Genomic DNA, 27,475 nt, shown 5'->3' with positions numbered 1-27,475 from the left:
GTACCATAAACTATGAATCATTATTCCTTGTTTGGACACCTACTACAGTGAAGAGTAAAAAAAAATTTATTTTATGACTTTGAGGATAACAACTTTTATTTTGAAAGACAAAAAAGTTAACTCATATTTAAAAGAATAAAATATATTTAAGCATGTGTTTTAATATATTATATAAACATAAATATATTGACCATTAACTGATATTAGATTTGGTTTTCTTTATCAAAGAACTTGAATTTTATGATTAAAAAATAAAAAGATTGAAGGAAAAAATTCTCACGAGATTGATAAACCCAAAACCACCAAATTCTGAACTCACCACACAATAGAGAATCTGAATCAATCGCGATCACAGAGCGTATAAGCAGTAACAAACAATGCACAATGCTTAACATTGTGATGTTAGTAACTTAACCACAGTTCTGGAACATTCAATTATTCTGATACAGCACCTCTACCGTTACTACCATGGGCCGTCACTCCAGTAACCATTCTCCCTCCTCACGCCGCCACCGCAGTAGTATCTCTCCGCCGCCGCGAGACAAGCACGAGTATTCCGGCCGCAGTACAGCCAAACCGGTTCGGCCCGGTTCGCCGGATTCTCCCCCTTGTTCGCGCTCTCCGTCTCCGCGAACCAAGCGGTTGAAGAAAGCTCAATCCGAACGCGAGCGTGAGCCTCGCGAGAGCGAGAGGAACCATGGCGGTAGCAGAGGGAGAGGTTCGGAGAGGGGCGCCGGTGAGCGGAGGGAGAAGAAGAGAACGGAGAATGATGAGGGTAACGGAAGGAGTAACAAATCGGGGAAGAGAATGGAGTACGAAGACAGTGGCGGAAGGAGTAGCAAATCGGAGAAGGGAACAGAGAACGAAGACGGTGGCGGAAGGAGTAACAAGTCGTCGCGGTCGAGGCAAGAGAGGTCGCCGGAGCGTGACCGCAATGGGAGGAGCCGGCATAGGTCAGAGTCTCCGCCACGTCACCACGCTTCCGCCGCGGATGCAAAACCTCGTGATGAGGTGTCCGGTGATATCCAACCTCCATTATAATTTTGTTCTTATCAATTCTTCAAATTCTATATATAATTTTTTTAATTTCAGTTGTTTTATGTTTTTGTTTGGTATGTGTGTGTTGTTTTGCTGAATTGAGGAATGTGAAACATTTTTTTAATGCTGGTATTGGAATTGAAAGGATGAGGATGTGGTTTGGGAGATGGTTGGAATGTTGGTACATGGTTGCTAGAAAGGGATGTTATTGCATGAGTTGGGTGGGAATTTAGGTATTAATTACTAGATGTTGATTGAATTGTGGAATGTAGAATTTTGAAGGTAATTTAACTATTTAAGAAAATGTGAAGCTTCTTCTGATGTTATGAGTGGATCTCAGAGTGTTTGGCAAATGAAGTGAATTTATGTGATTGGGAGACTTTACAAATGAGGATGAAACTTGAATTAGGATATGGTTGAAATTTTACATAAGGTGGCATTGAGGATCTTAGAAAGTATTTGATGATTTTCTGAGTGTGAATTTAAGTCTAGTATTGGTACTACAGAAATGTGTTAAACAGAAAAAAAAAAAAAACAAAAAACAAAAAAAAACAGGTGATTGTTATTGAAATGATGGTTTGTACCCTAGTTATGTGATTAAGGTGGTGGCTCCAACTGTAGAAGTTGTGAAGAGCTCTGGTTCTGTTAGCTTGTGTTTTGACAACCTATTAGAAGTCACTTTGCTTTTGAAGTGCATTGTTTTGTTTTGCAATTTACATCAAGAATATAGGTAGTGGTGACACATATTACGCTGGTACTTTGCATTTGGTGTTGCTGTTTTACTTCAAAAAAGAAAATTGCTTTATCCAGTGTCGGTTTTTCTTCTTGAGTACATGTTTATTTCATGTCGCTTATTGTTGTTATTGTGTTACCAGATGGATTTATTATGGAGCCATGGTGTTCTTATAAATTTTTTTAGGATATTGTGGTACTGAAAATTACATAAGGGTTAAGGTGAGATTGTGGCATCTTGGAACTTATGGAGGTTATAGATTAGAATGTTGTGTTTCACATTGGAAGCTTTTAATTTTAGTATCTACAAAATTAGCAATTTCAATTTATAAATCATAGGTGAGTGTGAGGGTGATAAGCATTATAAGCATGATGCATGAGTAATAATTTGTATGAAGACTGGTGATGAAAAGCATGGAAAATTATTAGTGAAGCATCAATTTAACTAGATTAATTGGAAATGACCTGTGAGGAACGATAATCATGGCATATGGGATCATGACAGTTTATCTACACTTGTATACTAGTGGTTGTTTTCCAAATGATCGAAGACTTAAAATATTTCTTTTTTGCATCACCTTTTGAGGATTGAGGGAAAGAGGATTTAATAAAGTGTAGCATGACCTTTCTTGCTTTCTTTTGTTTTCCTTTTCTTGGTTGTTGTGAGGGTGTGCTGAGGGGAATCAAGTCAAGTCGATGGAGCTTATTAGAGTTGAGCTTTAGGCTTCAATGGGGAACAATTTGTATGTGTTATTTTACATGTCGGATGTTGCTTGAAATTAGAATGGAAGAGACACTTCCAAATTCTTATGCCTTACTTTTATTTCATAGCAGATTGATTCTGTCCTGCCTCCCCTCTTGGTTCCCAAAATGTTGATTAATTTATTATTCCATACTTTTGGCTTTTAATTTTTCATTTCACTTGTTTTCTGCCATCTTTATGGTCTCTGTATTCCTGTTTTTTTTTTTCATTTAAGGTTTCACTATTTTCTAGAATTGATGCTCATCTGGATTGCTGTTTAAATTTTGCAGATGATAAACTCAAGAGGAGCTGAACAAATGTAAGCTGCTGTTTCAGCTCTGAATTTCATATTCTAGTCTTGCTTTGCTGGTTGATTTTGGTTTGATTTTGCTGTTTAACCCAAATCTATTCATACTTTGGGAGTGCTGCATTTTGGAATAATTTTTTGTCCTTCAATCTGCTGCAAATTAGATTTTTCAAATTGAATTTAAAGAAAGGAACTTTTTTGTTTATACACATTACCAAACTTTGATAAAAAGGGAAAGGTTACTGTAGTTGCATCTATTTTGTGACCTTATCAAGTCATTGAACATGCATCCATCTAAATCCAAAATTGTAAGTTATAATCCATATGGTGTTCCTTGCAGTGATGAGCTACTAGGAGTGATCTCAATTGGCATATAAACTTTGAGATCATCAGAGCAATAAATTGTGTTTGTGAAATAATTTTTTAACTTTTAAGCTGCCTTGAGCATGAACATGTTACAGAACACCTATATTTTTTGCAGAACACCAGGTTGAGTATTCAAACATGGAATCTCGCACAGAGCTAAAATTACTTTCTATGAATGGAATGTAGTAGGTGCCAAACAGTTTTATGTGTATACATGAAAAGTGATGATGTGTCTGTTTTAAGAGAAAGATTAATGATCAAACCTCAGTTATGGAATATAAGGATCTCAGTGCCTCATTTTAATAAAGTTGAAATTTTCTAAATAGTGGTAATGAAACCGAAATGACATTAGTTTGTTACTTGGCTTCAGGTCATTTCTTGCATTTTCTGCATCTCTCTCTCTCTTTAGAAGTTTGGAGCTTTGGATGCTATGTTTTCACTTTTCATATAAATTTAATTAGTTGGTATAGCTTTTGATGATGACAGTCTGATTGCTGCTTCGGCAGGGATGATGAGGATGAGTCTATTAGGAAGATGAAGGCTGCTGAGGAGGCTTTGGAAGAAAAACAGAAGGTAATAATGTGCTTTTTGTTAGGATTGTGTCTGAATATTATGCAGTTCTCCATGTCCTTTTGTGTTGGCGAGGTAGGATTTGGGACCACTTTTAGATGATTAACTGTGCATCTGTTTTTTAGGACATAGTGTTGCATTTTGCTTTAATCTTTTGGAGGCTTATATTGCTAATAGGAGGTTGGATTGGATGCTCCACATGTGAATACAATGTCTAATTGCCCACTTGTGTTGTTCATTAGATGTTTGTGAAAGAACCACATCTGACCAAGGTTACTACCACTGTATGGCATGGAGATTATTCTTCTCAAAGAACATAAACAAAGATGTTGTATGAAGTATTTGTTACAGTTTTTTTTACTAGTTACAATAATATTCAATCAGGTGTCCTTTTTCTTTATGGGGGCTAGAGTGAGGCATCCTGGTGAGACTTTACCATTCAAAAGGAAAATTGAAAGACATGTGATTTAAGAATGAATATGGGGGAAAAAAGAGAGAACAAATATTTAAGTATTATTAATGTTGAAAACACTATGACAACATTTATGTTTATGTTGATTGAATTCAGAGTAAGTTGTGTGCCCAATACTTAATTTGTCTTTATTAACTTTACTTGCATTGCAATCCAAGGAAAAATGCAATTAATCCATGATACAAAAGATAACAACTAATTAATACAATGTTTAATTGCCCACATACCTTTTTCTTGCATTGCAACATGATACTAGGATTTAGCAAATTAATACAATTAATTGTAAAATGAGAGAAACTGAGGGATATTTGGACTGAAAACCGTGTGCTAGAGTACATGCAGCGGATGCTCCTTTATATAGATTAATTATAATTAATTATAGGAGATATTATTCCTATAATTCTGATATGATAATAAAGACATAATCTGAAATTGATCCTATTTTGATTCTCAACTAAACATAATACTATGATTTAACAAATTAAAAGCTACTATTGTTATTTTTTTTATAAATAAGGATGTAGATTTTCTGAGCGATTTACTCCTGTTGACTTTTCTGAAATCCTTGTCATTTACACTTTTGCAGCAAAAACCTTCATTTGAGCTATCTGGAAAGCTTGCATCTGAAACAAATCGAGTTAGAGGTAACACTAACTACTGTTTAACATATAGAACTATCTATCTGACTTTTTTAAGGAGTTTATCTTTCATTTTTAATTGTATGCTGAACAGTATTTCTTTTTCAGGTGTTACTTTGTTATTCAATGAACCCGCAGAGGCTCGCAAACCAGATATTAAATGGAGACTTTATGTTTTCAAGGCTGGTGAAGTGCTAAACGGTTAGTGTTTGTGGCTTCTGCTTATAGTATGTGTGTTACAATAAATTATCCAACTTGTATGCCATATGTCAATATTTTGTGAGAGCATTTCCCACACAAGTGCTATGACAATTAGACAGACCTGTAGTTTTTGTTCTCAACTTTTAGGTGTTTTCAATTATAAACTGTTTTGTCCTTTTCCGTGCATTATGCCCTGGAATTTTTCTAGTTTATATTGTCCACATTTCTTTTTGTTTCTTATGTTATAATCATCGTCCTGAGCCTTGGACACTTTTGCATGTTTGTGTACATAAGCAGAAATATGCTTAACTGATAAGAATAAGCTCTGGTTGCTTGGTCCTCACCATTTGGTTTTGCTCTATTTTATCATGAATGCCATAGATTTTGCTTTGCAATTTATTTGATGAGTTTCTAATACCTTATGCATTAGGGTGAGCTTTGCATAATTAGATAAGCCCTTTCTGAATCCTTTTCTACTTCTACATTTTATTGTATTCATATTTAATGTTATGCTTTTGGATCTACAATTTCCTTCCTTAATTTTCAGCAGTTAAATTTAATCATTTTTTCAATTCTTCTTGCAGTCAAATTATTAAGGCTATGTTCAGCAAGGCTTTTCAGTTAACTTCTAGCTTTTTTCAGTAGCTGAAAAACCTGTTTGACTGTTTGGTAAACAAGTTTTTTTTAGTCAAAGGGCGGTTATGGCGGTATGGCATGGCGGATTTTTGAAAAAACGCCACCAAATAGCGGTGGCGTTGCGGGTTTCAAATGGCGGCCGCCATAGGCTTAACAGTGGTGGCGATTATGGCAAAAGAAACTTTTTTTTTTTGAAAATTTTCCCAAAATGAGATTGGGTCGTCTTGGGCTGACCTGACCCAACCCTAAACCCGGTTTTTGAATCAAAATGGGATGAGCAGCACGCAGCATGTGAACTCCCGAACTCCAGCGCGAGCACCACGCGAACTCCAGCACGCACCAGCGCGAGCAGCACGCAGCACCCAGTATGAACCAGCGATGATGGCACCACGCACGCGAGCAACGGACGGCGACGGCGGCAGCAATGACTACAGACTGCGGCGGCACCTGGTTCTGTTTTTTTTTTTGGTTCTGTTTTTTTTTTTGGTTCAGTTTTTTTTTTCTGTTTGACACTCTTTTTTAATTTTTGGTTCTGCTTTTTTTTTTTTTTCTATTCAGTCCTCTTCTACTAATTACAACGAAGAGGATTATGTTGGGATTGGAGAAGATGATTAGAACCTCAACCTTTACTTTGCACTTTGCATTATGCTTTTATCCTTTTGTTATTTTGAACTCTTGAATGAGTTTATTTGGTGTTGGTTATTGTGTGAACTCATGAAACTTTTTTAGTTTATTTGAATGCAATCCATTGTTTTTTTTAATTTTTTATTTATATTTATTTTTTATCTAGTTTTGTTAATATTTATATGTATATATAAATGTGTGTGTGTGTGTATATATATATATATATATATATATATATATATATTTTTTTTTTTTGTCCGCCATGACTTCTGCCATTTGTCACTACACCATTCGTCATATTTTTATGGCGGATTTTTGGCTTTCCGCCATCCGCCATTAACAGCATTGTTTTGAAACACTACTTGAAGTAGCTTTTTAAAACGCTAGCTTCGGGCTTCTGGTTTTTTATATTTTCTTTCATTTTTATCCTTAATGTATTTATCCAATTTCCTAGTTATCCTTTTTTAATAAATTATGATTTTATTATTTTTCTGTTATTTTACACTTTTCAGCTACGTCAACAGCTAGTTTTACCGAAACTTATAATTTAATAAGCTAACTTTTTAGCTTTCAGCTAGCTTTTCAGCTTCTAGTTAGCTTTTCAGTTAATTTTGTCGAACATAGCCTAAATTAAAAATCTTCTACAACATGGATGGGCCTAAATGAAATTACAATTTTCTTGACTTCCAAAGAACAATTTTTGCATTATACCTACTTATGCTATAAAAAAAATTGTATATGATTGATTTACAGAGCCCCTTTATATACATCGCCAAAGTTGTTATCTTTTTGGAAGGGAAAGAAGGGTTGCTGATATCCCTACAGATCATCCATCTTGCAGCAAGCAACATGCTGTTATTCAATTCCGGTATTTCATCGATTTAAGCAACCCCATGTGGGTTCCTTTGGTTACAGTGTTTTATTGGTGATTGAATTTTCTGAATATTTAAAATTTCTTTTCTTATTAGGCAAGTCGAAAAGGAGCAACCTGATGGTACCTTATTAAAGCAAGTAAGGTAATGGCTGATTCTTACTTTTCTTGACTCCTCATGAACAGCTAACAGTTCCTCAATGTGCAAACCCTAATATACATATGATCTGTGCTAGGCCATACATTATGGACCTTGGAAGCACAAACAAAACTTTCATAAATGTGAGTGGCCGTTGAATGCTTTTGATAGTTTGATTGGTTTCTTTGTCTATTTGTTCTGGTAGCTATGAATGAACTGAAGTTAGATGTCTAATGAATCTGTTTGATGCTTTCTGCTTTTGCAGGATGGTCCCATTGAACCTCAACGATATTACGAACTTAGGGAAAAGGACACCATTAAATTTGGTAACAGTAGGTATGTGAGATGTAGATATTAATTGATTTTCATGTTCAAAGTACGTTTTCTTTTGTTTGAGTAGAAAATTATTAGCCAAAGTTGTATTAGTAACTGTCCCACTTTCCAATGACAAAAAAGATTATATTTTATGGCTTTGTTAATATGAAATATTTGTCATTCATTATTTGAACCAAGTTATTTGGTAATTAGGTTTAGATTCAAGAAAAAAATTTCTGTAATGGAAAACAATTCCGTAAAATGATTAAATGAAAATTTGGATCTTTTTGGGTGGAAAGGAAGGACAAAATTTTAAGTAGCTCAATTTGAATGTATGGAATCATATCGTCTGTATTGACCTTCACTTGAGAGGAGGTATGTGGAAATTGTTGGTTAGCAAGTACCAAGTTCAGGCATTCCTGTTCTGACACAGAAGTCTGAAGCCAATTTACATGAACCTGAAAAACAATTAGTTTACTTCTCATGAAGATGAAAATTTCATAATATTGGGACATCTTTGTCGGGATGATTTAAAGCATGTGACTGAAAATTTTCGTGGCTGCACTAGTTTGTCTGAGGCATGTTAATGCAATGATTTTCCTTGCTTTCTTATTCTTTTTTGTTGGAACAAAAAAGAATACATCTATAACGCTTATGCCCTATTCTCCTCTTGATTTTTCAGTATGCCCAATGAAGTAATGGATTTTGTACCTTACTACTTTGTTCTATATAAACGCATACTAATAACATTTTTTGTTTTCTATTGCAGTCGAGAATATGTATTACTACATGAGAATTCTATTGGGCAATAGACATTAGTCTCCAATTTCGCTCTATCTACTCATCAATACTGATTAAAGCAGCATTTGACCTGCAGTTTTTTGTAATTCATGTCCAACTTATGTGTATTCCCTCCTTTCAGAAGTTTCTTGATCAGTTTGTCAGCAAGTTTCTTGTTATTATTATATATACAAGACACGTTGGATAATTTATCTTTAAGTTGTATAATTCAAACTTGAGCCCTCAACTTAAGCAAAGTTCGCTGTTGTAAACTGATAAATTTGTCTTAAGAATTTAACTGCTTGGTTGGAACATTTGCTTGTTAGTTTCCGACAGGTTCAACATTTTCATATAGCATTGTGTTATCTTCCTTAGGTAGTCTGCTGGAGAAATTATTTGGTTGTTCCGGATCACTACTACTTGTATATGGTTTAGATCAATAATTATGTGACATGAATTTATGTTTTTAAATTTAAGAAAAAACCATTAATAATACTTGATTACATGCCATATAGAGATTGGTTAGGATCAAGGATCAGTTGGTAGTCTAAGATCACCTAATAATTTCACATGGTGTGAATCTCATAAGCACAACTCAAAATTTTAGTTGTCTTAGATGAAGTACTTGACATTAATATTGGTTTGCTTGGATAAGCTTTTTTAGAAACATTTCTAAGAGAAGAAATAAGATGAAAATAATGATATGAATTTTTCCATAATCTAAAATGAATTTTTCATTAGTGAACCATTAGTTAATTGTAAATGTTTTCTTGTATAACTTCTCTAAAATGAGATAATATCTACAAACTAGTTAATAGTTAACCAATGGAAATCTCATTTTAACTCATGGAGAAGTTTATTTCATTTTTTCTCTTCTTATTTTCTTTTTTTAGAAGTGTTTCTAGAGAAATTTATCCAAACAAATCCATTAGAATCTTGTTAATTAATGTTCTAAAGCATTTGGTTAAGAAACTAAAAGAAAAAAGTATTTAATGTGAAAATCATAGAAGAGCATAAAAACAATCATGGATAGAATAATTTTAAGCATTTTAATAAAAGTATTTTTTTCTTTTAATTCTTTAACTAATACTCCAAGGGTACTGGTTAACATTTGTCATCATACTATTTTATTTCTTGAGGCAATTTTTGTGAGAGCATCTCAACAAATTGAGTTTAATCTTGATGCTTATCAATGTTACAAAAAATTGTCATTATTGAATAAGTTTAATAACTCATGAAGTGTTAATTTATTAAATAATAGATGAACATATTATTAAAGAACTACAAAGCCTTATTTGTCTTGTTTTTTTTTTACCTTAGTAGAGATATTTTTTAAATGATCCTTGTTAGTAAAAAGATTTGAAAGTTTTACAAAACTTTCCAAAAGACTTAATACAATGCTCCTTTATTTGGATATAATTTTTTTTTATTTGTAAGAATTGAATTTAGGTATAAGAGTCTATAATAATTTAGGCAAATTATTCAATAAACTGAATTAAGATTTTAGATATTTAGATATAGGATTTGAATTGTAATGAAAAATATTATGCTAGTATATATGAAATATTTGCCACAAAAATAATTTTAAAAAAGTCAAATTATTTGCACATCAATAAGTTGTTAAGGCGGCCATAAAATTTAGCAATTTAAACGGTATATGAGAATTGAGAAGGGAAAAGAAAAGCTTAACAAAGAACTTATTAATGTGCATCATTTTAACTTTTGTTAATATTTTTATTTTAATTAGTAAAATGAGGTGATAATAGATATTGTATTCAATTATTATAATTTTAATAAATGTAATATATATTTTTTTTAAGATTAAATATCTAATAGCATGTGAAAGGAATCTAACTTAGTGGTTGAATAAGGGCATAAGTTATCATAATCTCCCCACACTGTCTTCGATTCCTAGAAATAAAAAAATAAATAAAAATCTAATGCCATATTTAAGAAATTTGGCTATTTATGAATTGTGATGAATTTTATATATAGATTAAACTTTGCCCATAACAAATCATATTAGTTGATAATAATAGATAATTTATGAATCTAATCCAATTAGTTCGGTTAGGATTTGTTAAAAGATCGAATCGGAATCAATTCAATTAATGTACAAATCGAGTAACAAGTTCTATTTTTAAAACTCAATTCAACCCGTAACATCTAATTAAATTTATTATTATATATAAATTAAATTATTAAATATAAAATATGTTAATTTTTAACTAACATAGTTTATTAAATTATTAAAGTAAATCACCATGATTTTTTTTTCTTTTTTAAGCTATTATTTTCATCTTTATCTTTATTTTGTTTATGTTTTTTCATATTAACACAATATTTTATTTTTATCTAAAATAAAAATATTATATTAACATTAAAACCATTAATTTTATTAGTTATATATTATCACAATTTAATTTTTTTTAATGTATTTAATCATTATATATTTACAAAACTTTAGATAAAAATAAATTATTGATCTAAAAAATTTTAATTTTAAAAAAATATAAAATAACTTTTAAATGTTTAAACCGAATCACTTTACCCAATCAATTCTTTTATGATCGAATTGATTTAGATGAAGTTTATCAATATAAATTCGACTCAGTCAACTCATAAAAGATTATTAGAATTGGATAATTGTTTTAGTCCAACTTTATCCGTCAACACCCTAATTGATGATGGATTTGAGAGGAGTTTCAGTTACGTCATGTGTGTATAAGGCACTGAAAATACGTTACAGTCCCGATGAAAGCAACATGGGTATAAAATGCCGCTGCTTGTAAAGGAAATTGAATGCTTATTTGTTTCAAGAATCAAGACATTTCCGGAAGTAACTTTATTTAAAAAAGGATTTTGCTGGTAATATCCTGTCATATTAGTTAAGAAATTAAAAAGAAAAAAAAATTATACTAAAAATTATAAGAAAACATAAAAAAGATTATGAGCAGTATAATTTTTTATCTCCTACTACAAATATTTTTAAAGTTTCTTCATTAGTCATAAGGAGATAGCATTTGTCGGCGAAACAATGGAAAGAGAGTAATTTTTTTTCAAAATTATAAAATGGAAATAAAATTTAAATTAATACTCGTGGAGAAATAAATCATAAGATAATTTTAATAAATTGTGTTACAATTTTCTTTTTCATTTAAGTTATAAAAAAATTATAACTATAATTTTTAAATTTTTTTTCCACACGACTTTGAAGTCGTAATGGAATTTTTTTAAGTCATAAATTATTTATAATTTTAAAGTCATAAATAATTTTTTTATTTTAATTATTTAATTAATACATTTTTTTAGTTTTATTTAACATTTTTTAATATTTTTATATATATTTAATATTTTTATTAATATTAAGGATTATTATTTTTTTTATAAATAAAAAAAAATTAAATGCAAAAGACCTCTGCTTCAATATAGATGATACTCCGTAGCATGTGGCGTTGAAGGAGACACACTCAACAGCAGAAATGGAAGAAGGGGATTACTGTACTATGCCATGCCTGTTTGCTTTTTTTAAAACACATGTTTTATTAGAGACAGCTATGATATAGAATTAGGTAGGGTTATTATAGTTATAGGTGAAAAAAGTATGTCTTATACTATAAATCTAAAATCAAGTGCTGAGTTATAAATGCTTAATAAGATTAAATTATTTGAGTAGTGTTATTTTGAATGAAAATAATTTTTTATTATATTTTATTTATTTTTTAACAAGTTTTAAATAAATAAGATTTTTTTTATTTTTTTTAATAAATTTGAGGATTAAGATAAAAAAATTATAAATGTGAGAATTAAATATAATTAATAATTTAATTATAATTAAAACAAAAGGTGAAAAAAAAAAGACTTTGTATCAACCGATCTAATAATCGTACTTGTTAGCACAAGTCTATTTTACGTTTTCTTCTTCTTCTTTTTTAACGACAATTACACATTTGTATGTGAGAGAGTTTAATTTAATATGTTATCATTGTAAAATAATTTTTATAAAATTCAATAATTATATTATGTCAATTGAAATATAATAATTTTTCTAGTAAAAAAATAAACAGTCTTTTTTCTTTTTTATAATATTAATTGTATTTATTTTATTTTAAACATTTTTTTTTCTAATGTTACTAAAAAAATCAAATATATAATAAGAAAGTATTAAATGATTTTTAAAAAATTAAATAAAATAACTGTATTTGTATCTTAAAACGAGCAAAAAATAAAATCCTAAAACTAGAAAGTTTTCATGCCTATTTTATTTTAAAGTTTTTCTTATCTACTTTTGCTAATATGATAATTCATCCAAACACTGTCTCCTATTTTAATTCCTCTCCTCTACGCTTTCACAGAACACAGCGCAACCCCTTCCATCCCAATTAACTCTTTTTTCGGCTGTTTTCAATCGACTGAATAAACTTCCACATATTGGGTATACATTGAACTGATTCATAAGAGCCTCTAGTTAAACAAGCATATATATATATATGTTATTTTAAAAAATTGTCGAAAAAAGTTCTTATTTTAAAAAATAGTTAATGAACAGTTTGGCATGCATGTACCAAAATGATCTTTTTCCCTTTTTATACACTAAATCCAATCTCTGCATATAGACAAAAAACACAAAAGATCCAGAATCCCTCTGCATCGCCACAATATTCCATCATATAAATTAAACCACAACCAACAACACAAAATCCCATTCCTATCAGCGTCAAATCAAATCCAATTGAAAAAAAAGTAAAAACCTTACAACATGGCTGCTTCAATACCATTCACAGGTCTCAACTCCTCAAGGGTGCTTCCCATTCCCAAAGAGCCATACCACCCATTTTCCCATTTCCCCTCAAGCATGCCAAAGTTTGCATCTTTGAGAATCCCTTCTTCTTCTGTGTCTTGCTCTCTCACAAGAGACTCTTCCTCTGTTGTGCCATTGGAGGAACATGACAAAATGGGTAATGGGTCGGTTCTGCTTCAGAGACCCGATTCGTTTGGGAGGTTTGGCAAGTTTGGAGGGAAGTATGTCCCTGAGACTCTGATGCATGCTCTCTCTCAGCTTGAGGCTGCCTTTTATTCCCTCGCTGCTGATGAAGAGTTTCAGGTTTTGTCACTCAAACTAAAGGCTTTTTAGTTTTTGTGTTGTGTTGTATTGTGTGATTTGGGTTGTGTGGAGTGGTTTCATTGGGTTAAGGTGGAAATGGGTATCCCTTGCAATGTGGGGTTGGGCTGAAGTTTAGTTTGTGATGAGTTTTGCTTTTCCTTGTTTTGATTTTTTGGTGAAAGTTTTGGTTTTCATTCTGCATAATATTTGGTGTTGTGGCACACAACTTGATTGTTGAAATGTGGCAATGATGATGATTGTAAATATTTTGATTTTTTTTGTTTTGAAAGTTTAGCATATTTGGGAATGTTGTTTTGTCTATTGAATTGAAGTCTCTGGTCGTGGAAGTAGGGCATAGCCAGAAACTTAACTGTGCAAGGTTTTAAAGATCGGTCCAAAACCACAGTTTTTGGGGTCTCTGCGACTGTAATTGTGGCTATTCTACAGCATTTGTCTTCAATTTTTCATAATAACAAGGTTCACAATGAAAGCACAACTGCAATTTAAAACCATGAGTTTCTGCCGTGGGAGAAACTAAGGAATACTTACATGTAACCTTGTTATTTTGAAGTACTATCCTTGATGTTTTATTTCCTTTCCTAAATGCTGTTTCTTCAATTTTTTATGCCTGTGAAATATACATTTTTGTGACTGTTTGAATGTGTATCATTTCATTCTTCAGAATTTCTTTAGTCTTTTATTTTTCGAGTTTCATACAGAACTAAACAATTTGGAACTCCATGTTAATCTTCACTCAATTAGATTCAGAATAACTTTCTGTCTCTCCTACATACTAGCACATCTCTCATATTTGTATGTTAACTACATTCAGAAACCATGAAATGTAGTTTCCTGGAAGGAAAAACAATGGAAATTTTCTTAGATTTTGAGTTGCAGACAGAACTGGCTGGGATTCTAAAAGATTATGTTGGCCGGGAGAGTCCTCTTTATTTTGCTGAAAGGTTGACGGAGCATTACAAGAGGCCTAATGGTGAAGGACCTCACATTTATCTGAAGAGGGAAGATCTCAATCACACTGGGGCTCACAAAATTAATAATGCTGTTGCTCAAGCTTTGCTTGCTAAGAGATTGGGCAAAAAACGCATTATTGCTGAAACTGGAGCGGGTCAGCATGGAGTTGCCACTGCTACTGTATGTGCTCGATTTGGTTTAGAATGCATTATTTATATGGGTGCGCAGGATATGGAAAGGCAGGCTCTCAATGTTTTCAGAATGCGTCTTCTCGGTGCTGAGGTATATCATTTGTTATTGTTGTGATTGGTGTCGTTATTCATTAATCCTTTTGATGACATCTATTGTGCCTCCAAAGATTATCTCCATAAAACATTATAATTAATGTAAATATTATCTTCTTGTGGAATTGCACAGTGCATTTTGCGTATAAATGTCTTTTAATCTGTTTGTTTGTTTTCCCTTTTAATAAAAATATAGGGGACAAATCCTTCCATCAGTTCCATGAATAAACTTTTCATTGTTCCTCTTTTGTTAGACCTACACTACACGTCTTTTAGGCACATTTTTTTTGGAGCTTGACTTATGGATAAAATAAATTGAATATGCTTCTTTGTTCTATATTGCAATCATCAGCTGAACTATTTTATTCACCGAATAATTTATGAATATTCTTTAAGTATATGGTTTGTTATGGAAATCAAGGTTTTATTTCTACACACCAATATTTAAAACTTTTTTGTTAACACTTTTTCTGATCTAATGACTTACACTTGATATATGCCATTTTCTGGAGAAAAGTTTTTGTACTGTATATGTATGGGTGCATCATGCTAAAAGACATGATAAAAGCACAAAACTAAGATTTGGAACAAGATAGTGGCACTGACATGAGAATGTTATGAGGAAATGAAAAAAAAAAAGTTGACATCATATTAATATAATTAGCTCTATGTGACTAATTATAGCATCCAAAGATTAGGTGTTGAATGATTTATATGAAGAAAAAAACACTTGGATTGATTAATTACATTGTTAATCTGGGAAACTGTATGCTCTTTCTCTACATTAGACAAAGTGTTGTGATGTGACCTCATGTGTGTCCAAATCTAGTTGCTATGATTTGAATTTAAGATCTGTCTTAGTGCTCTACACATTGGTCTATCTAATAGGATAATCTTGTAATATAGGTGAGACCAGTCCATTCTGGGACTGCTACACTTAAGGATGCGACATCAGAGGCTATAAGGGACTGGGTGACTAATGTGGAGACAACTCATTATATTTTGGGGTCTGTTGCTGGGCCGCATCCATATCCAATGATGGTAAGAGAGTTTCATGCTGTGATTGGCAAGGAGACCAGAAAGCAAGCTTTGGAGAAGTGGGGAGGGAAACCAGATGTCTTGATTGCATGTGTTGGTGGAGGTTCAAATGCCATAGGACTTTTCAATGAATTTGTTGATGACAAAGATGTAAGGCTAATTGGTGTGGAGGCTGCTGGATTTGGCCTGGACAGCGGCAAGCATGCTGCAACCTTAACAAAAGGAGAAGTTGGGGTTTTGCATGGTGCTATGAGCTATCTGCTGCAGGATGATGATGGACAAATAGTTGAGCCTCACTCTATTAGTGCAGGGTAGTTTATCTTACTGATAATTTGTTATATCATTTGTTATAGTCTATTAGAGTTCTGCTTGTTCTGATTGTGTTATTATGTTTTCAACAACAACCAAATTGTGTGCAGCTTGGACTACCCTGGTGTGGGTCCGGAACATAGCTTTTTGAAAGATTTAGGGCGTGCTGAATATCATAGTATCACAGATGAAGAAGCATTGGAAGGTAGGACTACCTTGAGCTTGCTGCTTTATTTAACACAGAAATACACATTTATATAAAAAAAAATAGTTTTAGTATAAAGTGGAAATTGCATAGATTTTGAATTTCAGTTGTTGTGATTTGTTTCTCTCTCCCTCCTTTGCATTGGTGTACATTATGATAACCCTCACCTCAATCACTTGTTGATAACTTTTATCGGGACTGAACTATAAACCATTATATTTTCAGCAAGCTAAAACATATTTAACCCTAATTTCTAGGAGTTTCATATATCTAGAATGAGTTGCTCTATGTTAGTATCAGTTGGTACTAATCAATGTTGAAAACTTACAGCTGCCACTTTAATGTAATCTCACTGCTTATCTATTAACTCCTAGACGCATGTTGCTTCCTGATATGAATTCTGTTATCATATAAAACATAGGTGCTGGTGGGAATATTATAAATGAATTAGTTAAAAAATGCTAACTCATAATTCCATTGTATCCGCAACATCTTGCCATCTTCCATCATATAGCATTTAATGAAATGCTTATATTTTATACTTCTTTTGTGATTAGATGTAAATGCTTTTCTTATCAGATATAGTTTCACTATCTTATATTTGGATGTTTTTTGTATGTGTAGCTTTTAAGAGAGTTTCGCGACTTGAAGGCATAATTCCTGCACTGGAAACATCTCATGCATTGGCATATCTAGAGAAAGTGTGTCCAACCCTTGCTAATGGAGCCAAGGTTGTGGTTAACTTCAGTGGCCGGGGTGATAAGGATGTTCAAACTGCTATCAAGTACTTGAAGCTTTGAAAGGATCAAAACTTGCTGAGTGAGCTTCATTTTCATACTTAGAGACATAATTAATACAATTTATTATTAGACCAAGTTAAATAGTCATGTATATTTGCATCAGAGAACTGTTGCTATTCAATCCTCAATAAACTTAGTTTATGTTATAATAAAATTTGTGGCTGAATGCAATAAAATCTTATCTGCAAGAAGCTTATAGAGGCAAACAAGTTTGGTGTGTTTGTTGAGAGCTAGAGAGTGGTTTGACTTTGAAAGTTGACAATGGAAATAAACTAAAGGCCCGTTTGTTACAATTATTTTTTTCCATAAAAAGAATAATTTTTCGTAAAATGATCACTGAATTATTTTTTGGAAATGCGATTAAAGTTGCATTGCAGAAATCTGCTTGAACCCGACCAATTCATACTACAGGAACTACCTTCTACAAAATACCCAATGAAAATGTGATTATGTTGCCCAAAGGAATCATGTTTCTAATATATTAGAAGATTAAAATCCAATAAACAACAGAAATTGAATTTGTTGAACAACGGAATTATGTTTTGATTGTGTATTTAGATTGCATCCCACATTCACACGGGAGACATGGTTTTGGTTGTGTGACATGGTTTTGGTTGTGTGACATGGTTTTGGTTGTGTATTTTGGGATTCAATGTCAAGGGTATTAATGGAATGAAAAATCAAACAAGTGATTAGGTGGGAAGAGCAAAAATCACGGTGAGAATAGCATCACCCGTTGAAAAGGTGTGTATACGGTGACAAACATTCTTGACCAAGTTTAATTCTGGCTTCTACTACGACCTTATCCACAAAAACGTTTAATTGGGACTTCAAACACAAAAATATCATCTACAAAAGCCCCTTCAAACTAGTGCCTCGGCAATAGTTTAGTTCATTTATTGTACCTCTTCGAATGGCTTCTATGGCCTTCAAAACCGTTTACGACAAAGGGTTCTTTTACTTTCTATATACACTTGTTTATCAATCACCGTTTGTCCAATTGCATGGAAGCTAAAGTATGAACATGGAACCTCGTGACTGAAGTATAGACAGTCTCCATGAACTGGTTCATATCTCTCTCTCACTCTCTATCCTCTCTACTTTTTTACCAGTTTTTTTTTAGAAAATTCTAATTGAAGTGCAATTAGATACTCTTATGTTATGAGTTTTACTTTTATTATTATTTTTTACATTATAAGTTCATATGTAGAGAAAAACACAACGTCTTAAATAAGTAGATTTATAAATGCCAAAACTTATGAAACATTTAAAACTTTTGTTTAATCACTCTTTACATCATACTCTCTGTCATAATAATCATCTAAGGAAAAAAACTAAAAATAATTATTATTTTAGTTTTTTTAATGTAATATTAATTATTTTTTTCACTAATATTTTTTATAATATTAATAATAAATAACAAAAACCAAAAAAATTAATAATGATAAGATTAATTTTAAAAAAATATTATTTTTATTCATTTATAATTTATTTTAGTTTGATTAACCATAGGACAATAATTATAATAAATCCGCGAAATATCGTATAAAACACACTTCACTCCGACAAGACTTGTTGATTGTGGTAACCGGTAACAGCTTCCGCTTCAGCTCACCAAGGTTTATGAAGCATAGGTTCACTTCTAGCATGAATAAACAGAAATTTTATAGAAATGTAATACGAAAGTGAAAAATCACATTAATTTTACTGTTTAGGCCATGCTTTCTAATTAACTGAAATAATTGTATAGATGAATTGTTTATAACGAGACTTATAATTTCACACAAAAATCTTAGTATTGAGTAAAAATTCACTCCAATAAAATGTTTTTTCTTTTCAAAATTATAAGATTTTTTTTAAAAAAAAGTTAACTAACAAACTTTAAATTATAATTACACAAATATATTTTTATCCACAAAATAAAATTATATAAATATATTTCCATTTCCCATTTATTTATTAATTCAACAATTTTTTAAATATATTTTTTAAAATCTCTCAACTGAGACTAGCGTTAAGTTGCAAATTCAAAAAAAAAAAAAAAGAATTACATGACATTTTAAAAATATAAAGGACCACACCTAAGCATTTTTTTTTTAAAATAAAGGACCACACCAAAGCATTTTTTTAAAAAATAAAGGACCGAATGAAACTTCTAATAGTAGGACCTGATTAAACTTTCTAAATAAAAGAATCAAATTTACAGATATTATGTACGGATTAGCATAATCTGTATGATTGATACAGATCACGTGATTCGTGTGAGTTAATTCATATGGATCACGTAATCCGTAAGTGTTTTTTTTTTTTTTCAAAAATATATTTTTTAATTTATTAATAAATTAATTTTTTTAATAGTAAATATTTTTTATTTATAAAAAATATACGGATTAAATAATTTGTATGAGTTATATCAAGATTAATTGTCACAAAATTTATTTAAATTTACATACGTATTAAATATACATTAAAAAATTTAGTGTTATATATAGCAACATGATTTATTTTAGAACATAATTAACCTATTAATTAGTTGGTTTAAATGTTATGTTAATAACCTGAAAGTCATAGATTCAATTCTTGCTTGGATCATTAATTTTAAATTAATTCATAACACATTTTTTTAAAAAAATTTAAAAAATAATTTGGGTTGAACCTCATGCGATGTTTCATGAGTGCACGAGTGCACGTAGCAATGCCCTAAATATTCTAATACAATAAGTTAAACTTTCAATTACATTATCATACTATAAAAGACAAATAAGAAACGATAATAATTATATACCATGTCAATAATAATTATATTCTATCACTAGTCATAGGGGTAGAAATGAGTTAAGTCAAGCCAAACTTTATTAGGCTTGAGCTCGGCTTGAGTTGAATACGTAAAGCTTGAACTTGGCACATTATCTGTCATAGACTTTTTAAAAGGCTCGGCTCGGCTTACATAAAAGCCTGACTTGTCCCACGAGCCTATTTAAAAGCTTGCTTAAAGATGTCTTTGATTAATTAATTATTTTAAAATCTAGTGAAATACTAACTAAAAAAGAAATTTATAAAATTTCGTATAAGTAATGTACAAATTCAAAAATAATTGATAAACAAAATCATATTGAATTCAAGTCGTTAAAGCACAAAGTATATCAAAAGAAAATAAAAAAAGCATAATATTAAAAAATGTATGGATTAAGTCCTCAGATCCCAAAGCTTACAAATCTATTTTAAATCCAAGCCCATAAACGAAATAAAATAAAATCTGGACAAAATAAGATAAAATTGGATAAAATAAAATTTGGATAAAATAAAATCTAGATTGAATAAAATCTGGATAAGATAAGATTTGATAAAATAAATATTATTATTATTGTTAGTTAAACAAACCAGCTTGTTAAGCTTAACAAGCTTTTTTTATAGTTTGGGCTTGACCTTTTTATCTAAAAAGACTTTTTAAAAAATTTGAGCTTGACCTTTATAGTAAACAAACCGAGCCGAACATAGACCGAGCCAAAGGTCATTGACAAACTATTTGATTCATTTTCACCCCTAACTAGCCAGGCCTGAAACAAACCGAAAATATGCCCCACATCCTGAATCAAGGCTCGAATTTTCTCAAATTAATTATTGTATGAATTAAATGCAAATATCAACCCTAAACGAAGACATGTATAATGGGAACACGTCCTTTAGAAAAGTTAAGAGTCGCTTTCTCACTACACAAAACTAACACACATCACATGGAAAGGGTCAAAGGGCATATACACATGAAAGGACCACAATGCACCTCCCTAAGAATAACTTTAAAAAGGTAACAATGACCCAAAATATTAAACCCCAATTTGCATCTTAACTAACTAACAACATAAAACATTTATATATTATGTGAATCATGACAAGTGAGCATCAAATTGATCATAGGCATCACTTTATTGCAAGCTCCTTATAGTAAACAATGTCTTGAGAAATTCTTCTCATACTATATAAACAAAAGGCATTTATTTCAAATCATTGGCATTTCAGAAATTCAAAAAAAAAAAAAAAAACCTAATAATCTGTATTATGATAACGTTTCCTCAGCAGCATTATTCTTATTATTATATCTACAGATGGACTGACAGCCAGATCATCCTAGTATTACAAAATTCCAGCAGTGACACATTACAAAATCAACTTCCTTGTCCGTGGTTGAGCATGAAGAACAGTAACAAACAAGTCCCTAGAGGAATCTTAGTTCCCCAACTCTATTGTTTCGCCTGCAGAAATCAGTAGAACAACAAATAAGCACAAGTATACCTACCAGAATAAATCATTATTTCTAAAAGAAAAGCACACAATTATCTTAGAGAAACGCATAATCTAATAGTAATCAATATTCTACTTTGTTTCTAACTCTTCTTTTTGTCCATTTTCCAAGGTTCCACCCACATGGGAACTACATTCAAGGTACCATCATATAACCATAGATGCTCCTATTAGAAGCCTCACTGTGAAGAACCAAAGCATATGCTCAAGTATTTGGTGTGGTCAACTTTGGAGGGTCCTGAAGGTAAGCCAACTTAAGTTGAAATTGACTTGGAAAAAGGAATGAGTAAAGGCAGGTTCAATGTATGAACCAAAAGGATTAGGAGGCATTTCAAAATCAAGCTACCAATAAAACACCAATTCACCTAACTTCAGTCAGAGTAGCATTCATCAGATGGGAGGGCAAAACATGAGGCACGCTGAATCGTTGATAACCAACTCCACCCTATGAACCACTTTTTTTTCTCCACTGTAAACTCTTACCAAATCAAAATTCTTCCAGTTAACAAAACCCATATAAAATTTGACAGTTTGAAGTCCAGATAGTTTAACAATGCAAAGGGTTCACCACTTTGATGTGCTAGTCCACATAAATGAGCATCAACAACCACCCTAAGGCCTAAACACATTCTCTCTAATGAATCCTCAAACCAATAATATGTAACAGTATGTGATTAATATTTCAAGTATAAATAGCATTTTTCTTTTAGCAGTAAATAATATGGCCTGCCAAAAGATCAATAAGCAATGATATACATAACAAAATTAAAAAAAAAATGAATAATAGAAAATACCTGTGAATACAAGAAGGTTCCAAGGATAGCAATGGCAGCACCAAGAGCATTGATGGGTTGAACTGGTGTGTGGAAGATAATAATGGAAGACACAATGACAGATATACGTTTCATGGTGTTTCCAATGCTAAACGTCAAGGGAGAGATCTGATCCAGAGACATGTACGACACTTGATTGTATAGATGATAGAATACACTTTGAGCAGCTACCCACCTGTTGTGTACAATTGTCAGCCATACATTTAGTCATAATATTGAGAAGAGCAGAAGCTCAGACTCAAAAGATAGAGGATGAAAACAACAGACAACTCAATCAGAATTCAGAAATGAAAGCTATATGTTCAGTTACAATATTTAAACTAAACTGCACTAAAGGGGTAGTCTTTCATTCAAATTACAACATATACAAAACAGGTATTTGATAATCAATCCATTGCCTTGCTCAGACAATCTATCAGCCTGCAAGTCTCAAATTAGCATAACGACATGGTATAATCTTTTTGTGGCAGAAAAGAATGAAGTTGACAATTGACATATTCTAGCCAGAATTAAATGATCTCATTCATTCTATATATACTACATCAAATCCCTAAAGTTAGTTCATATTTTCTCCAATTTATAAAGGACAAATAAATAATTAAGGAATCAGGTAAGGTATGAATATGCAAGCCAATTGAATAATGCTGTTAATATAGGATCTCCAACACTCAGATGTGAATGGGAAGTCACTTCAAAATAAAAATCTATCAAATTGACCCCCAAGGCCCCAATATCTCTTAAAAACAAATGACTTTATTAAACATAAAGAAGATGAAAAAGCCAGATATCCTCGCTAACTACCAACAATTTAAGTCATCTTCAGTTTGATGGTCGGGACTTGTGACCAGGAACACTGAAATGTCTCAGGCAGAACAGGAAACTAAGTTTGCTCTACAGGTCTATTCCACCTTTCCCCGTACTGATGTTACACGTGTCTTTCAAAAACAAATGAACCCATAATTTAGGAAATATAAAATAATTTTGCATTCCCGCATAAGAATAAGCAAAAGATTTAGATAATAGTTGTTTGAACTTTAAACCCTAATCAAATATTATGAAATTTTCCAGATATCACCTTAGAGCATGGAAAATAGAGATACATACAGATAGAGATGAGTGTAGCCATGATAACAAACATAGTAGAGATAACATTATATAAGTAGTCTTATTGAAATTACCATATGAATTGGGGTCCAATTTGAGACATAGCTGTTTGCCATCCAGCAGCCCACATCTGTGGTCCTTCCACAGCAATTGCGAAGGGTGTGAGAATTGCAAGGGACAAAATAGATAAACAAGCATAGTAATTCATTCCACTGACAGACTTTCCCTTCATGCCCTTTTTGGAAAAGATATTACGGAATACAAATGCCAAATTCGATATCATAGCTCCCATAAAACCTGAAAAAAAAAAGTCAATGAAATTAAAGTCAGGAGAGTGCAGAGGACTATAATTATGAGAAATTAGTTCCAGCACAATCAACCATATATGACACCATTACGCAACTAAATCACAAGCAAATCACCCTTGCGCTTGGTGGATAAACTCACGCAAGAATAGACAACAAAATACAGTAAAGGCTAGTTCACTAACACAAAGAAAAAGTCACGTTACCATAACATAACCCAATTAATTAAACTCAAATTATCTTTTTTCAAGTCAAATTCAAGATTCATGTCAGTTTATCGTCCTATCTCCAACTTATTACTGTGCTTAACAAGATTAAAAAAAAAATCTTCAAAGGACAAGTTTATTACCGATCATATTGAAATTGAGCTCAGTCACAGCAGCAAGTGCACATCCACCAATGATTGGAATTAAAGACAGATAGACAGGCACAGGGAAGCTCTCACCCAAAAGAAATCTTGAAACCAGAACACTAAAAGCAGGTTCACCACTCTTGATAATATGTGTAAACGATACCGCAACTTTTGACATACTAACTGTTGCCGCTACATGTCCTATTGTATGTGCAACAGCAACCTGAGGAGAAACAAAACAAAAACTAAAGTCATCATCCATTCAAAATGATAAATAAAGGAGAATGACTAAATTGATCAATAACATTTTTGAAACAATTATTCATACCAACAATTTAAAGGGCAATTTTTTATTGGAGGGTGGAGGAAGAAACTTTGTTAATTCTCAAGCTAAAGTGAAACCACTCTTTCAAAACTTGAAAATTGCCATAATTGATAAACGAAAATTCTCAAAATTAATTCTGTCCAATTCAGCCACAAGGTTTGAATGGAACAGACTCAATTTCCTCTACTTTGTTTTTTGTTTTATTCTGGAATCAACCAACATATCCAGATATGTGTGCAAAAATTGCTAAAAAGAAAAACCTTGTTTTCCCAGAACAAAAAAAAAAAAAAAAAACAAGAGCAAACAAAAACAAAGCTTTCACTTCCTCCCATCAATTTTTCTTTCTCTCAATAAACAAACAAAAATACCAATTAAAACTTACAGGGAACAAAGACTTCCAAAACTCAGGATCAGTCTTGGGGGCTTCTGCAATCCCAGTGGCCCAAGAGATCAACATCATAAGAGACCCACATGCAAGTGAGAGAGTTGAAGTAAGCCAAGGGTAAGGGTAGGCATTCAGAACCTTCTTGTTATAAATATTGAACACCACATTCAGAGCCCACCAGGTTGCAAAATATATCCCAATTTTCACCTTCTTTGCAGCCTCTGACGGTGTGCTTGCACCCTCAACCTCTGATCTGTCTGCCTCATAGGCCTCACACTTCACCAAATCACCCCTTTTATCATCACTCTTCACTGACACAAAATTTCCAACACCAAGAGAAGCACCAATGTGCAGTGGCTTTTGAACTGAAACAAGAGATCCTTGACCCTTTTCTCTTGACAAAGAGGGTAAAAACGACCTTGCCTTAATTGGAGTTGCATGTCTTTGCCTCAAAAGAAGATCAGAACCACTGATCCCTACAACAGGCTGTCTCAACGAAGAGATCATTGTAAAGGGTAGGCGAAAAATTCAAGCTTTTCTGACAAAACCTTGGTGGAGTACTGAAAAATCTCAAACGAGAGAAAGAGAAGAAACAAAGATCAAATCAGAGACACTCTTTATATACGAGAGGATGTCTTGGCTTTGATCTTCTGCCCCTCTGAGATCTTGAAAGGTTTATGTATGTCAAACCAAGCCAAACCACTGCAAAACAATAATAATAATAATAATAATAATAATAATAATTAAAAAATAAAAAGGAGATTTTTCAGCAGAAAATTCAAGACGACACTCAAAAGCATAGGAGAAAAAGAAAAATAAAGGAAAGGGAATGATGTCTTGGAATCTTACCTTAGAAAATTGAAAATGGTGAACAGCAATGTGTATGGTCGAATGATGTTTGGTGTGTTGTGTTTTGTTTACCGTATAAATAATAAAAACAAGATGGGAATACTGTGTTTGTGGGGTTTGGTGGCGGATACGTGACGGTGAGGGTCAGTGTTGTTACTTCCTCTCTCTCGGGTTTGGGTTTGATGACGGCATTGAATATCAAGAAACGAAAGATACAAAGTAAGACCTTTGAAAACTCAGTCCAAAATGAAAGAGAATAATGACACATCCTATAAATTTAAACATTGTTTTTTTTTTTACTTCTAATTTAAACATCTCGTTAAAAACCCTTTTATTTCTCTCTTTTATTACATCATATTTTATATTTTATATCCTACTTATGTATTCTCTGTCACATTCAAGTACTAGTATATTTTTCCAACATGGAAAAACCCGTAACTATAACAGATGTCATGTACCTCTCTTGGGCTTAATTACCAAAAGGGTTTAATTTTCTTATAAAATTACCGATATGGGTATATTCCAAGTAAATTACCGATATGGGTATATCTAGATCTCAAAGATAATTTCTTATAAAGAAATGGTGCTTTTAAACACGATTTTTGTTTTGTAATTTTCTTTTAAATAGAAAAATTGTCTTTACGATGAAGATTTTATTTTCTTTTTTGGTAATTTCGTTTCGTATAAAATATAACAAAATATAACAACAAGAGGTTTTCTCAATTTTATAAAAATATGAAAAGAAAACATGCTAATAATAAAGTAAAAAAAATGAGTGAAATTTAATATAACTTGAATGTCCTACGATAACTAATTATAAAAAGAAGATGAAATCTTACAAGGTATTTTATATATTTCACTGCTATATGGATAATTAGCACGAAAAAATCGGTCTTTAAAGGATTTGATGCTGTTGGAATAGGTAGCCAAGAGACCCCGGCGCAGACATCGCTCAAAGACATATCTACCTTAGGATTTTGGCAAACAAAGAAGTAATGCAAAAACACATTAACAGTCGGGGTCCTACTAGCATCGGAACCGTGTTTCCGCTATTTTCCTCACCATTCACTTCAACCTCTCCATCAGGCAAATCATCCATACCCCCAAAATAGGAAAATCTCATAACACATTCCCTACTAGCATCGACATTGTCATTACCGGCTTTGACTTCACCATCAGATGCAACAACAACATCATTGGACACAAATATGCCTGATCATCCATATCCATATTCTCGGCACACACATGCTCGGATGAAAATGTCCACTCATAGGCTTCGATTTCCCCTATCAAAGGAAGGGTAGATGAAGAAGTTGCACAAATAGATTTTGTCGTATGAATGCGATGGTCGTCACCCTCGTCTCCTGAAAAGCACAACCAAATTTAGGCGACGCTCAACCAGTGCATTCCACACACACACACACACAAAAAAAAAAAAAAAAAAGAGCGAAGAAGAAAAAGGGAGGAATACAAGAAAATAGAACTTGACCACAAATAATAGATAAAGGAACGACCACGCAGGAAAGCAAGTTAAAGAATGTAGATGACACCTTCATCTTCTTCACACGTAGAAGTCACCTTCGTACTTTAGAGAACAACCTTCCAAGCTAAGCAAATCTTTGACACACAGCAAACAGCAGAAGAGAAAATGACCAATGTGCCTATTTATACGGTACCAGGGTTGTGGGTCAGTGGCGTCAAAGCCGATGGCACATTCGGCTCAACAACCCATGAAGCGGGAAGAGTCAAGATCTGGCGGTTGGGGATGAATAAACCCAACCCAAACTAACGGTTGGGGCGTGACCACGTGGACAAAAGATCTCAACTCCCAAGAAAAGCAAAGGGAACGCGTATTCCCATAAAAGCTATGATTGCTAAAC

General features: G+C 32.3%; 3 protein-coding genes and 2 long non-coding RNA genes across 6 annotated transcripts; 3 read left to right on the top strand and 2 right to left on the bottom strand.

Moving 5' to 3' along the window:
* Nucleotides 1-275: 275 nt before the first annotated feature.
* Nucleotides 276-8,783, top strand: LOC114397594 (FHA domain-containing protein DDL-like). Of its 2 annotated transcripts, none has more exons than XM_028359710.1 (10): nt 276-1,018; nt 2,803-2,831; nt 3,692-3,758; nt 4,814-4,871; nt 4,974-5,066; nt 7,080-7,194; nt 7,295-7,342; nt 7,434-7,479; nt 7,602-7,672; nt 8,421-8,783. In XM_028359710.1, the coding sequence occupies exons 1-10, from the start codon at nt 698-700 to the stop codon at nt 8,461-8,463; spliced, it is 891 nt and encodes a 296-aa protein (XP_028215511.1). In that variant the 5' UTR covers nt 276-697; the 3' UTR covers nt 8,464-8,783. The 2 variants fall into 2 exon arrangements, with proteins under 2 accessions (XP_028215511.1, XP_028215510.1); XM_028359709.1 differs by having other exon boundaries at nt 279-1,011.
* Nucleotides 8,784-13,030: 4,247 nt separating this feature from the next.
* LOC114396570 (tryptophan synthase beta chain 1-like) lies at nt 13,031-17,436 on the top strand. Its single transcript, XM_028358626.1, has 5 exons — nt 13,031-13,535; nt 14,433-14,789; nt 15,698-16,140; nt 16,249-16,343; nt 16,968-17,436. Exons 1-5 carry the CDS (start codon nt 13,191-13,193, stop codon nt 17,141-17,143), a joined length of 1,416 nt encoding a protein of 471 aa, XP_028214427.1. The 5' UTR covers nt 13,031-13,190; the 3' UTR covers nt 17,144-17,436.
* Nucleotides 17,437-21,037: 3,601 nt separating this feature from the next.
* LOC114396202 (glucose-6-phosphate/phosphate translocator 1, chloroplastic-like) lies at nt 21,038-25,830 on the bottom strand. Its single transcript, XM_028358110.1, has 6 exons — nt 25,596-25,830; nt 24,744-25,448; nt 24,034-24,259; nt 23,454-23,676; nt 22,237-22,450; nt 21,038-21,393 (listed from the first exon to the last, which is right to left on the bottom strand). Exons 2-6 carry the CDS (start codon nt 25,251-25,253, stop codon nt 21,382-21,384), a joined length of 1,185 nt encoding a protein of 394 aa, XP_028213911.1. The 5' UTR covers nt 25,254-25,448; nt 25,596-25,830; the 3' UTR covers nt 21,038-21,381.
* On the top strand, nt 21,311-22,219 carry LOC114396203. The gene is made up of 2 exons (XR_003663251.1): nt 21,311-21,427; nt 21,555-22,219. It is a non-coding gene; the product is annotated as an uncharacterized LOC114396203 (long non-coding RNA).
* Nucleotides 25,831-26,353: 523 nt separating the features above from the next.
* On the bottom strand, nt 26,354-27,227 carry LOC114396204. Its single transcript, XR_003663252.1, has 2 exons — nt 27,146-27,227; nt 26,354-26,959 (listed from the first exon to the last, which is right to left on the bottom strand). It is a non-coding gene; the product is annotated as an uncharacterized LOC114396204 (long non-coding RNA).
* Between the last annotated feature and the right edge of the window lie 248 nt (nt 27,228-27,475).

The sequence above is a fragment of the Glycine soja genome, chromosome 18 (assembly GCF_004193775.1).
Source record: "Glycine soja cultivar W05 chromosome 18, ASM419377v2, whole genome shotgun sequence".
Lineage (NCBI taxonomy): Eukaryota > Viridiplantae > Streptophyta > Magnoliopsida > Fabales > Fabaceae > Glycine > Glycine soja.
The sequence above is the reverse complement of the archived record's forward strand: the minus strand, read 5'-3'. Positions and strand labels throughout refer to the sequence as shown.